Genomic DNA, 13,813 nt, shown 5'->3' with positions numbered 1-13,813 from the left:
TTTAAAATCAACAGCCACCACTGCATTCTTGATATTTCCACACTGCATGTTTTGCAGATCGCTGTCCTCGAGTCTTTCTCAGACATTGCAGACATATTGCCTCCACTCCCGACAAAATTAGCCGAAATTTCAGAGCATCTCTAATTTCTTGGTTTAAAAAAAAAAAAAGTAATTTAAAGTCATAACACGCAGCAGCCATACAGCATGTTTTGACTTTATATCTTTTGTATATTGTTACCTATTTCTATTTTTTAGAAAGTGGATTCACATATTTTGCAGAATTGTGCTGCCCTAATTTCATTTACATGTAGCAAAATTAACTGGACTCTGAAATACTAAATACTTGTTCATAGGGTTTAACATACAAAGCATCTGATTTAAGGCACAATGAATTGGAATAAAATGGACTTAACGTGAGTGTGAATGTCTAAGATGTGTTTAGACTGTTGCTCCCCTGAGACTTTGAACAAAATAAGTTGCAGTAGTAGCTGATTGGATCAATTATTGAGGAATGTAATAAGTGAAACTATTTTGTCTTTCTCTCCATGTTTTCATATATGTTGTTGTTCATCAGGTATGATGTCTTCCCAGTGTTAAGTTTGGACTTGTTTGACCCAGTGGAGGGCCTTCAAACACCTTCCTCTCGCCTCAACGCCAGGCATAGCTGCCCCACCAGCCCCGCCCCAATGTTTAGGCGTAGCAAACAGGTGAACAGCACAGGAGCATGCTGCTGTCTTCATTTTTGTTTTATCTCAAATAATCTTTAATAGAGCACAACAGTTAACTGCCCTTTTAACCAAATACAACAAACTTTAATTGTGTTCTTATAATGGTCTAATGAGTAAATAAAACACATAATGAATTATATTCTGCTACTCTTCCTTGTGAAAATGATTGCCTTATTTCCAAATGAATGATGCTCTCTTGTATAAGTGAAAAATCAGTGTCACCTTACTACCCATTGTTAAATGTCCAATATTCAGCTTCCACAGTATTTTATCCTAAATAACTTCTCCCCACCCTTCTTTATTTCCATAGGAGATTAAATCAGCCCAGAAAATAGCCAAAAAATACTCATCCATCCCCCAGCTATGGTCCATGTGCTTGCTGCGCCATTGTTATGGCCTCTGGTTTATTTGTCTACCAGCATATGTGAAGGTTTGCCATTCTAAAGTGCGAGCTCTTCGTACTGCCTATGATGTCCTTCGTAAGATGCAGGCCAAGAAGTTGCAGCCACCTGATGAGGTTTTTTGCCCTGATTATTTATATATATTTATGTATGTATATATGTATATATACTTAAATATAAAGTATAGTATAAGCTTTTTTAATAGTGTTTAAGCGGCCCCATTATTTTTTTTCAGACTTTGCCATCATTGTTTAACTTTCTTCTCCTAGGTGTGTTACAGAGTGCTAATGCAGCTTTGTGGGCAATATGGCCAGCCGGTCCTTGCAGTCAGGGTCCTCTTTGAAATGAAGAAAGCTGGAGTCCACCCAAATGCAATTACATATGGCTACTACAATAAGGTACACAAGTATGAATGAAACCAAATGTGCATTGATGGTTAATGAACATTTGGGTTAACATTATTGTATATATTTACATACTTCAGTTTTAAAATCTTATCAAATGAGAACTTTGTTACACCTGTCAATATCGTTTCTTTATGGTGCTATTGCTATTTAATGGAATAGTCTGAGAAGTAAATCACACCTCCCATGATCCCTTATGGTAGCTTTTTTTTCAACGGGACAGCTCATTTGGACGGAACAGAACGGAGTGGGGAACCTCCTGCAAAGTTTTAATCAGAAGTATGGACAAATTTTGTTGGTCTGATGAATGAGCAGACAAGCAAATATTTCCTTTTGGAATAAATCCTCATGTGGTAGCTCGGATTTGCAAAAGAAACACTGCAAGCATCAATGTCTATGACAATGAATACGAGTGTTAGGCAATTTGATGAACCACTGGAAAATATCCTTGAAGTGAAACAAAGTAGCCAGTGAGGCCAAACATCAATTTGTGAGGTATTTACATTATTAAAAGTTAAATTGTCAGTTAACCTCATGAGAATAAACATTCTCCTAACTACAGTAATACGAAAATGTTCATTGCAGAGGACAATATTTCTTAAGAAGTAGAAAGACACAGTTTTACACTTGTCAGTTTAGACATTCAGCCAAAGTTACTTGAAACACAATGTTCCTGTATTATACTTTGCACTAAGATATTATTGTTTGTGGTATGATTACAACATTTGAACAATATGTTTCTGTTCAATTACAGCAGTCTTTCTCAAGTAGCGGGGCGGACCACGGTGTGGGGGCATGTGTGAAATTGGGGAACATGCTTTTTTTTTTGCCGTACCAGAATATGATGAAGCGTATGTAGCACTTTTCCTCACTGTAACCACGGTGGGAGACGTGGAAACACCGATGTTTTGTTTCCTTTATTCTTAATAAGCTTACAATATTATGCCGAGGTATAGTTTTAACAATTTTATAGACAAATTATACTAGTGGGGGTGTAGGGGTGAAATATTTTCTTCTTCAAAGGGGAGTATCAAAATATAAAGCGGTGAACAAAAAGTATGGCGCTGATTTTAAAGATACAGATAGGTGGTTATGTGCTACGGTGTGGAGGAAATGTGCATTTTTTTAAATATCTGCAGTTAAGTTTGTTCCTGCTTGAAGAGTTCTGTTTTCCGACAGTCTGACGTTCGTAAATGCATCGTGACTGGTGAGGAGACTGAGGGCAGGGAAAGTAGAGGGGTAGATGCTATGAGAGAGTGCTGCTTGGTGTGCACGCTGAGGTTGCTGTGGTTGCTCAATTCAAATAAGTAATTGTAAATCAGCCATCAAAAGCTGCAGTATTTTTATGCGGACAGTAATACCCGGGAGGTTTGTAACCTCAGTCAGTATGTCTGTAGACAAGGACAATTTCTGGGAATATTCAGCAGAATCCACAAGACTTGTCATAATTGTGTTTCGCAGTATGCTTTGTTGTTTAGATGGATAGGTCTTTATTGTCATTGCACAAGTACAAACCCCATTACCATATGAGTTGGGAAATTGTGATGTAAATATGAACGGAATACAATGATTTGCAAATCCTTTTCAACCCATATTCAATTGAATGCACTACAAAGACAAGATATTTGATGTTCAAACTCATAAACGTTTTTTTTTTTTGCAAATAATAATTAACTTAGAATTTCATGGCTGCAACACGTGCCAAAGTAGTTAGGAAAGGGCATTTTCACCACTGTGTTACATCACCTTTTCTTTTAACAACACTCAATAAACGTTTGGGAACTGAGGAAACTAATTGTTGAAGCTTTGAAAGTGGAATTCTTTCCCATTCTTGTTTTATGTAGAGCTTCAGTCGTTTAACATTCCTTTTTACGAAGCCACGCTGTTGTAACACGTCCTGAATGTGGCTTGGCATTGTCCTGCTGAAAAAAGCAGGGGCGTCCATGAAAAGACTGCGCTCAGATGGGAGCATATGTTGTTCCAAAACCTGTATGTACCTTTCAGCATTAATGGTGCCTTCACAGATGTGTAAGTTACCCATGCCTTGGGCACTAATGCACCCCCATACCATCACAGATGCTGGCTTTTGAACTTTGCATCGATAACAGTCTGGATGATCTCGGGCCCTGAGAAGCCGGCGGTGTTTCTGGATGTTGTTGATAAATGGCTTTCGCTTTGCATAGTAGAGCTTTAACTTGCACTTACAGATGTTGCAACAAACTGTATTTAGTGACAGTGGTTTTCTGAAGTCTTCCTGAGCCCATGTGGTGATATCCTTTAGAGATTGATGTCAGTTTTTGATACAGTGCCGTCTGAGGGATCGAAGGTCACGGTCATTCGATGTTGGTTTCCAGCCATGCCGCTTACGTGGAGTGATTTCTCCAGATTCTCTGAACCTTTTGATGATATTATGGACCGTAGATGTTGAAATGCCTAAATTTCTTGCAATTGCACGCTGAGAAACGTTGTTCTTAAACTATTTGACTATTTTCTCACGCAGTTGTGGACAAAGGGGTGTACCTCGCCTCATCCTTTCTTGTGAAAGACTGAGCGTATTTTGGGAAGCTGTTTTTATACCCAATCTTGGCACCCACCTGTTCCCAATTAGCCTACACACCTGTAGGATGTTCCAAATAAGAATTTGTTGAGCATTCCTCAACTTTTATCAGTATTTATTGCCACCTTTCCCAACTTCTTTGTCATGTGTTGCTGGCATCAAACTCTGAAGTTAATAATTATTTGCAAACATTTTTTTTTATCAGTTTGAATATCAAATATGTTGTCTTTGTAGCATATTCATCTGAATGTAGGTGGAAAATTATTTGCAAATCATTGTATTTCGTTTATATTTACATCTAACACAATTTCCCAACTCATATGGAAACGGGGTTTGTCCAACAAAACTTTGTTTTCAGCACAGACCCATTCAAGATTAGACAAACAAACAGTGTACAGGGTTACAGAACAGGAACGCTGATGGGTCGCCACAAGGCGCCCCGTAAAAGATGGGGAAAAAGGTAAAACGCTGGGGAAGGATAAGTAAAAAAATACAACGTAGACTGGGCTCCTAAGGGGGCCCAGTAAGGAGTGGGGAAAAAACCTCCGTAGCAAAACACATATACATATTACAACATACATCTGGAGATATCTAGCAACAGAGGGAAGGGAGTGCGGGGTCATGGTGGTAGGCCGCAGCTCTCCGGCGCTGACCATCCTTTCATCATCTCTCTGGGATTTGCGTCGAGGGCATTGGGTTGGGGGGGGGTTGCATGTGTGGCGTATATTTTTGGGGTGCATGTTTGTATGTAAGCCTGCAGTGTGTCTCTGTTCCGTGGCCTTGATCTTGTGCAGTCGCTAGTCCAAAGTGAACAACAACAAGTGTCCATGAGAGACAGAAGGGAGTTTGTTGTGTCTTTGCCGCACTGTCCTTCGGGAAAGTCTCGACGTCAGGGAAACAATCCAAGTTATAATGTTTTGTATGCGAGTGAAAATAAAATGTGCTTTTCACTCTAAATTGTCTATGACTGGTCCTCAAAAATCCTGTGGGGAAGACAGTCCGATGTTATGCAAATCACAAGAGTGTCCACAGCTCTTCCCGCATCTTCCAATCATTTGTGGCAGCTTTGGGGTACTTTGAAGACTGCCAGCAACTTCCAATTTGTCGACAAACCAGAGCAACACTTACTTCAATCAGCAGATGTCCTGTTGTCATAATTCCGAATAAGTAGATATCTTCACGTCCTCGACAGAAAAGGGTCGCCAGGCACGCGGCAGTCCTTCTTCTCCCAGGAGTCCGTGGTGTGTCCAGCAACAACAGCACCCTCATGACAAGCAGGTTCCCCCAAACCCAAGATCTTGTTAATTTCGTTGAGGCCAGTTAAACAGTTCCAATGTTTAGATTTGGAGAGAAGTGCAAAAAGAGGTAACAAGAAAGTTAAGACAAGACATGAATTGATTAACGTGGAAAAACGTTAAAAAAAGTTTAAAAACTTATTTGGGTGTTGCCATTTAGTGGTCAATTGTACGGAATATGTACTGAACTGTGCAATCTACTAATAAAAGTTTCAATCAATCAAAAAAAAACTAAGTAAGCAGGAGAGATAAGGGAGAGGAAAGGGGAGCGTCCACCCTTGAAGAGTGCCAAGGATTATTTCTGACCGTGTTATAAGGCAACATCTTTAAAAGCTTCCTGAAATGAGAATTTAAACGGGGATAGCAGGTCCGTTCTATGTGTCATACCTAATCATTTCGCGATATTGCCATATTTTTGCTGAAAGGATTTAGTAGAGAACATCCACGATAAAGTTTGCAACTTTTGGTCGCTAATAAAAAAGCTTTGCCTTTAGTGGAAGTCGCAGACGATGACGTCACCCGTGTGGGGGCTCCTCACGTCCTCACTTTGTTTTTAATGGAAGCCTCCAACAAAAAGAGCTATTCGGACCGAGAAAACGACAATTTCCCTATTAATTTGAGCGAGGATGAAAGATTCATGGCTGAGGATATTGATAGCGAAGGACTAGAAATAAATAAAAAAATAAAAATAAAGTTAAAAAAAAAAGGCGATTGCATTGTGAGCGATTCAGATGTTTTTAGACACATTTACTAGAATAATTCTGGGAAATCTGTTATCTTTCTATTGTGTTGCTAGTGTTTTAGTGAGATTATATAGTACCTGATAATCGGAGGGGTGTGTCCACGGGTGTCTTGACGCCAGTCTCTGAGGGAATTAGTCACGGCAGCAGCAGCATAGCAGCATAACAGAAGTTCCGCTGATCTCCGGTAAGAGGCGACTTTTTACCACAATTTTCTCACCGAAACCTGCCGGTTGACAAGTGGCCGGCAGGTAAAGTTTCACCTCCGGGAATTTTAAACAAGGAAACACCGTGTGTTTGTGTGGCTAAAGGCTAAAGCTTCCCACCTCCATCTTTCTACTTTGACTTCTCCATTATTAATTCAACAAATTGCAAAAGATTCAGCAACACAGATGTCCAGAATACTGTGTAATTATGCGATTAAAGCAGACGACTTTTAGCCACTGGTGGTGCTGCGCTAATATGTCCCCTCCGACTCGAGACGTCACGCGCACGCGTCATCATACGCGTCATCATTCCGCAACGTTTTCAACAAGAAACTCAGCGGGAAATTTAAAATTGTAATTTAGTAAACTAAATCGGCCGTATTGGCATGTGTTGCAATGTTAATATTTCATCATTGATATATAAACTATCAGACTCTGTGGTCGGTAGTAGTGGGTTTCAGTAGGCCTTCAATATTTTTTTTGTATGGACAGGGTTTAATAGTTAAAGTGAGGTTGTTTTTTAGTTGTGATTAAAAAATATTGCTACTGTACCTTTGGCGGTAATGTCACACCTTTAGTAAGAATGTTTAGTGCACTGCATGCTAATAATACCACTGTGGCGTCAAACTTTGGTAGTATTCTATAATCCTGGATTTCTACTAGATGCAAAACGGCCGCAACACAACATCCGCAAGGCGGTGGACTATATCCGTTTTTACTCAAGTCATTGTGTCTGTTTCCACCACCTAGAAAAGGGAACGTCACTGACATGCCGATGACGTCCCGCATTCCAGCGCTAAATATAAGCAAAGTTTCTAATTTGCCGAAAGCCGCAACAAATCAGTTTAATCTGCTAAAATCGGCTTGTGTTGGACACGAAGTCAGGCACAAATACAAACAATTTTCCGGTTTACTTGTAAAATAAAATAGTCTGTTTTTAAGGATTGTATTTAACACTTTGAAACATCCTAATGGGTGTCGACGGACATGAGGTCAACCTGTCAAAGTTTTCAAGCGGAATTTCACCTCGTTGACACAACTGGATGAGAGGACATGCTGATTCTGGAGGGTTTAAAATTAAAGACTACTATATAGGTATATCCTGAGCGGCTATATGGAGATATGGGGGCCTGTGTCAAATACATGCTGATACTGGGACAGGGAAAACAGGGGAGTTTTCTTTTCCCAAAAAACTTAATTTCAATAAGGGTATAATACAAATACTTACAATGAAAATGATATTGGAAAGCAGGGGACTGATTGTTGTGACACGCTCAGAGGGTATGATGTTACTGTTGGATTGTTGCTGCACGATGGCGCCGCAACAGAACGGCGGTAGGGATGCCGCATTGTACAAACCCTGTTTCCATATGAGTTGGGATTTGTGTTAAATGTAAATATAAACGGAATACAATGATTTGCAAATCATTTTCATCCCATATTCAGTTGAATATGCTACAAAGACAACATATTTGATCTTCAAACTGATAAACATTTTTTTTTGTTGCAAATAATCATTACTTTTAGAATTTGATGCCAGCAACACGTGACAAAGAAGTTGGGAAAGGTGGCAATAAATACTGATAAAGTTGAGGAATGCTCATCAAACACTTATATGGAACATCCCACAGGTGTGCAGACTAATTGGGAACAGGTGGGTGCCATGATTGGGTATAAAAGCAGCTTCCATGAAATGCTAAGTAATTCACAAACAAGGATGGGGCGAGGGTCACCAATTTGTTAGCAAATTGTCGAACAGTTTTAGAACAACATTTTTAAACGAGCTATTGCAAGGAATTTAGAGATTTTACCATCTACGGTCCGTAAAATCATCAAAAGGTTCAGAGAATCTGGAGAAATCACTGCACGTAAGTGATGATATTACGGACCTTTGGTCCCCCAGGCGGTACTGCATCAAAACTGTCATCAGTGTGTAAAGGATATCACCACACAGGCTCAGGAACACTTCATAAAACCATTGTCAGTAACTACAGTTGGTTGCTACATCTCTACTATGCAAAGCCAAACCCATTTATCAACAACATCCTGAAACGCCACCGGCTTCGCTGGGCCCGAGTTCATCTAAGATGTACTGATGCAAAGTGGAAAAGTGTCCTGTGGTCTGACAAGTCCACATTTCAAATTATATTTGGAAACAGAGGATGTGGTGTCCTCCAGAACAAAGAGTAAAATAACCATTCCGAATGTTATAGGCGCAAAGTTCAAAAGCCAGCATCTGTGATGGTATGGGGGTGTATTAGTGCCCAAGGCATGGGTAACTTACACATCTGTGAAGGCACCATTAATGCCGAAAGGTCCATACAAGTTTTGGAGCAACATATGTTGTCATCCAAACAACGTTATCATGGACGCCCCTGCTTATTTCAGCAAGACAATGCCAAGCCACGTATTACAACAGCGTGGCTTCGTAGTAAAAGAGTGCAGGTACTTTCCAGGCCCGTCTGCAGTCCAGACCTGTCTCCCTTCGAAAATGTGTGGCGCATTATGAAGGCTAAAATACGACTGCAGAGACCCCGGACTGTTGAACGACTGAAGCTCTACATAAAACAAGAATGGGAAAGAATTCCACTTTCAAAGCTTCAACAATTAGTTTCCTCTGTTCCCAAACGTTTATTAGGTGTTGTTAAAAGAAAAGGTGATGTAACACAGTGGTGAACATGCCATCTACCAACTACTTTGGCACATGTTGCAGCCATGAAATTCTAAGTTAATTGTTATTTGCAAAAAAAAAAATAACTTTGAGTTTGAACATCAAATATCTTGTCTTTGTAGCATATTCAATTGAACATGGGTTGAAAAGGATTTGCAAATCGTTTTATTCCGTTTATATTTACATCTAACACAATTTCCCAACTCATGTGGAAACAGGGTTTGTAGATAGATAGATAGATAGATAGATAGTACTTTATTGATTCCTTCAGGAGAGTTCCTTCAGGAAAATTAAAATTCCAGCAGCAGTGTACAGAGTTGAGATCAATTTAAAGAAAAAAGTAAATAATGGGGGTTTAAATGGAAACAAAATAGAGAAATATTACAAAAAGAATAAAAACAATGGGAATAACAATATAACTGTAAAATAAGAATATAACAAGACAAGACTTGTAGATGGCGGTGCTGTTCTGTTGTGGTTTCGTTCAGCAGCTATTTCGCATCCAGTGGAAATCTGGGGTAAGATGTACATTATGTTGGATGTTACTGCTGGAGTAAGTTGGAGTTCTTAGTTGCTAAAATTAACTTTGATTTTCAAATAGTGCCGCATGCTGGAAGATTGACTTTGATGATCTACACCAACTTTTATTACTTTGTTTAAAGTAAAGTTTTTTGTGAATTTTCATGTAGTTGTCTGCCTTCACTGTGTGAATGTTTGTGTGAATTTGATGTATAATGTAAAGCACTGTAGGTATCATTCCAGCTATAGTAAAGCATTTCATAAATACAGACCGTTTACCATTTAAGTTAAAACAAAACAATACAATTACTGTTGGTACTATTTACAGAAACCTTACTTTTTTGTCGTTTCCTTAAAATTTCAAGTTGAACAATTCCAGATCTGAGTGTCAACCGCTTATTGATTTTTCAATGTTTGGGACTCTACAAATATACACAAGCTCTTTAAATTATTTTGCTTAAACAATTTTTTTTCTCTTGTCTGTTTCTTCCTCTTAATTTTAAAGGCAGTGCTGGAAAGCACTTGGCCGACCAGCACCAGAGGAGGATACTTTCTGTGGATGAAGCTGAGAAATGTGGTTTTGGGTGTGGCTCAGTTTAAACAGTCACTGCGAAAACATGCCCCTCTCACTCAGAGCCTGCTGTCAGGTAATCAACATGAGAAATTTTTTTTTAAAGATTATTTAAAAATCTGTGGTTTCCTCATCATTTTTGCGACAACTACACAATCTCCATGCGAGTCACTTTACCGTCAAATTCTGCTAATGGTATAATAAATTAAACTGAAAGCAAATATTTTCTTTTTACAGAAAAACTGTTGTCTTCGATAATGATTTGTTTTTTGGGGGGGTAGACTGCAACGACCTGGACGTTGATAGTCATGGCAGCCTGGACAGCACAGCTGACGTCACCCTAACAGAGCAGTGTAGAGCAGCAGATATCAATGATGATGGATCTAGCACAGGTAGATCTACATTACAAACACTTTATTTTACTTTTTTTTTAATTACATCCTGTTTGGTTTGTCAGCATGAACACAATTACAGTGGAAACTCAGCTTACAAGTTTAATAGTAGTCCAGTCCACTCGGACAACACCATCATCAAGTTCGCCGATGACACAACGGTGGTGGGCCCCATTACAGGGGGGGATGAGTCTGCATACAGAGATGAGATCCTGAAACTATCAGCGTGGTGTTCAGTGAATAATTTGGCACTGAACACCACAAAAACCAAGGAACTCATCTTTGACTTCTGGAAAAACACTGCAGACCCCGCCCCCCTCTACATCAACGGTGAGGAGGTGGAGAGAGTCAACTCTTTCAAGTTCCTCGGCACCCTCATATGTGCTGACCTGTCCCGGACCCAAAATACAACTGCGGTCATCTGGGAGGCCCAGCGGAGACTCCACTTCCTGAGGGTGCTGAGGAAGAGCAGACTGGAGAGGAAGCTGATGGTGACCTTCTATCACTCGGCTGTCGAAAGCCTGCTGACGTACTGCATAACAGTGTGGTACGCCAGCTGCACTGACGCCGACAAACAGGCAATTCAGAGGGTCATAAAGTCTGCACAAAAAATCATCGGCTGTCCCCTGCCCTCCCTGAAGGATTTACACTAGTGATGCGTGGTTTGCGGTCTCAACCACGGGTCGGGCGGTTGACATGACGAAAAAATAGATTTTAATTAGATTCGGGCGGGTGGCGGTTGAACCGTCCGGAAATATTTGATATGCATGGTTCTGTGACCGGTATCCTTTGTCATTCAAAGTGCCATTTGAGACCCGTGTCATAAAGCGAAGAAAGACGCTATTATTCTCCTGAATGACTGCCGGTAGTCACCCAGATAAAAAGAAATAGGGCGTGCTATGAAGCCACTGGCTCTATCGACCTTCTACAACATGTACGATCTGCTTGTCAGTCCAGCATCATGTTGTGTGTGGCTTCCGCAGACACACGTACACGACTAAGAGGCATACTGGGTGACACAGAGTACACTAATGGTTGTGATATAAACAATTTTAACACTCTTAGTAATATGCGCCACGCTGTGAAGCCACACCAATTAAGAACGACAAACACATTTCGGGAGAACATCCTCACAGTAACACAACATAAACGCAACACAACAAATACCCGTAATCCTTTGTATTCATGAAACTTCCTGAGTATCTTATACACCCTGCTAGCAGCAAACCCCCCCCCCCCCCACCCGTGCGTCGGTAAGGTGGGCGGGGTTGGGGGCGCGGGGGTGTAAAATATATTCAGGAAGTGTCATAAATACAAAGGATTATGGGTATTTGTTGTGTTGTGTTTCTGTTGTGTTACTGTGAGGATGTTCTCCCAAAATGTGTTTGTCAATCTTGTTGAGTGTGGCTTCACAGCGTGGTGCATATTAGTAAGTGTTAAAGTTGTTCATATCACAACCATCAGTGTACTCTGTATCACCCAGTATGCCTTTCAATCTTGAACGTGTAATTGCGGAAGCTGCACACAACATGTAGCCGGACCCACAAACTGTTCGTACATGTTGTTGAAGGTGTCTAAGGCAATGGCTTCACAGCACGCCCATATTCTTGTCATCAGGATAAACGCGATTGGAATGTTAGCGGCTACAATTGTAAACGTTATTCTGTGAAACAGGTTTAAATAGCTCTGTGAGTGGTAAAGGCGGACAACCTCTGATGTATTTCAGCGGGCGGTTGGCGGGCGGGTACGGTCCTGACAAAATGTTGGTTCGGGTGGACGGCGGGTGGATGACGACTTTGGAGATGCGAATGCGGATTATATAATTTACACAACTCCCGTTGCTTCAAAAGAGCAAAAAACATTACCAAGGACAGCACACACCCAGGCTTCCACCTGTTCAACCTGCAACCATCGGGCAGGTGCTACAGGTGCATTAGAGCCAGAACAAACAGGCTCAGAGACAGCATCTTTCCCAGAGCTGTCACCATGTTGAACTCTAACTTATAACAATAGTAATTCACCCCTTTACAATATCCTGCCCTAATACCCTACTGTGCAATACTACCCTTCGAGTGCAATACGTCCGACACTGATTGTTATTTATTGCTTTGGTTCTCTTGTCTTGTTCTGTATATTGTACAGTATTTTGTATTTCTATAGTGTTTTGTATATTGTACAGGATTGCTTATTATTTTTTATTGGATAGTAGTCTGTTTATTTCAATTGTAAGTTTTTTCCTTTATTACCTCTTGTGTTATTTATTTCACCCCATATTTGTTCCCACTACCGCACCTTAAGTTGGAGTCTTTAATCTCATTATATGCATGTATAATGACAATAAAGTCCATTCTATTCTATTCTATTAATGGATTATGTGACAGAGGCAAAATACTAGTATTTAAAATCAATGTTACCCATTAAAATTTTTTAAAAGTTTATTGTTCAGTTCTGAGCCACAGAATTACACCACTATTTTAACAGTTAACATCAATCAGAATTTATCCATGTAACCCTTAAACACAAGAGCATCAAAGGGCTTCACAAACCACGACGTTCCCTGATCTGAACCCACATTCAGACAAGGAAATACTTCAAAAGCCCGGCTGCAATAGATGCAGAGTGGGCACATGTATTGAATTGTTACATTAATACGTATTGTGAGAGTTCAGTCCATCTGGACGCCAGCAGAGGGTCGTTAGGAGATTTTCTTGCATGTAGACAAGTCCATAATGCAGAGACGTCACCAAATGATGCATAGAAGAGTTTATAGAAGAGTGGTCCACCTCGGTTCACGACTTGGAACAGTTAGTGCCTCTTCCAGACTGGTACCTCTCCAATTATCTGTGACCACCTGGTATCTTCTCCATGCAGGAGAGGGAGGACAGAGCAGAAAAGATTTGTGGAAACTTCTCTAAACAGGATATTGTAACTCAAAGTCTGCCTGTAGCTTTTGTTTCTCCACCAAGTAGTTTTTTTATAACTTTTTATTTCACATTTTTTTCTGTATATCTTTGTCCTCTTATATATTTGATAACAGTGCGTATTGTGTACCTCGCTAATATTTGTGTACATTTTATCAGATATTTTTGCTATTTGTGTCTGTTCTTCAGGACATCAGTCAGACTTGGGTTATAATTCACTGTCCAAAGAGGAGGTTCGCAGGGGAGACGTCTGTGCACAGAATTCTATCCGGGACAAGATTGATAAGGAAGAGAGTGACTGCAGCTCCTGTCAGTTGACATTGTATTAATTTGAATTGATCAGTTTATCTTTTTGTATCCTTAATATGAACAATTTTATGTTTTGTGGTATTATCTTAAATTGTGTTT

The 13,813-nt window shown here is 40.1% G+C and overlaps 1 protein-coding gene across 4 annotated transcripts in view; it reads left to right on the top strand.

Annotated features, from left to right (window-relative positions):
• LOC133543197 (C-myc promoter-binding protein-like) overlaps window positions 1-13,813 on the top strand; it is a 146,683-nt gene that overhangs the window by 85,306 nt on the left and 47,564 nt on the right. For 2 of the 4 annotated variants that reach the window (XM_061887710.1, XM_061887709.1), the window contains 6 exons: window positions 575-707; window positions 1,039-1,245; window positions 1,399-1,527; window positions 10,027-10,168; window positions 10,374-10,484; window positions 13,595-13,714. In XM_061887710.1, coding sequence (XP_061743694.1) covers window positions 575-707; window positions 1,039-1,245; window positions 1,399-1,527; window positions 10,027-10,168; window positions 10,374-10,484; window positions 13,595-13,714 — 842 coding nt within the window. The remainder of the gene's footprint in view (window positions 1-574; window positions 708-1,038; window positions 1,246-1,398; window positions 1,528-10,026; window positions 10,169-10,373; window positions 10,485-13,594; window positions 13,715-13,813) is intronic. The other 2 variants (XM_061887712.1, XM_061887711.1) reach the window with 1 other exon arrangement.

Source organism: Nerophis ophidion, linkage group LG25, assembly GCF_033978795.1.
Source record: "Nerophis ophidion isolate RoL-2023_Sa linkage group LG25, RoL_Noph_v1.0, whole genome shotgun sequence".
Lineage (NCBI taxonomy): Eukaryota > Metazoa > Chordata > Actinopteri > Syngnathiformes > Syngnathidae > Nerophis > Nerophis ophidion.
Note: the sequence above shows the minus strand (reverse complement) of the source record. Positions and strands in the feature narration are given on the sequence as shown.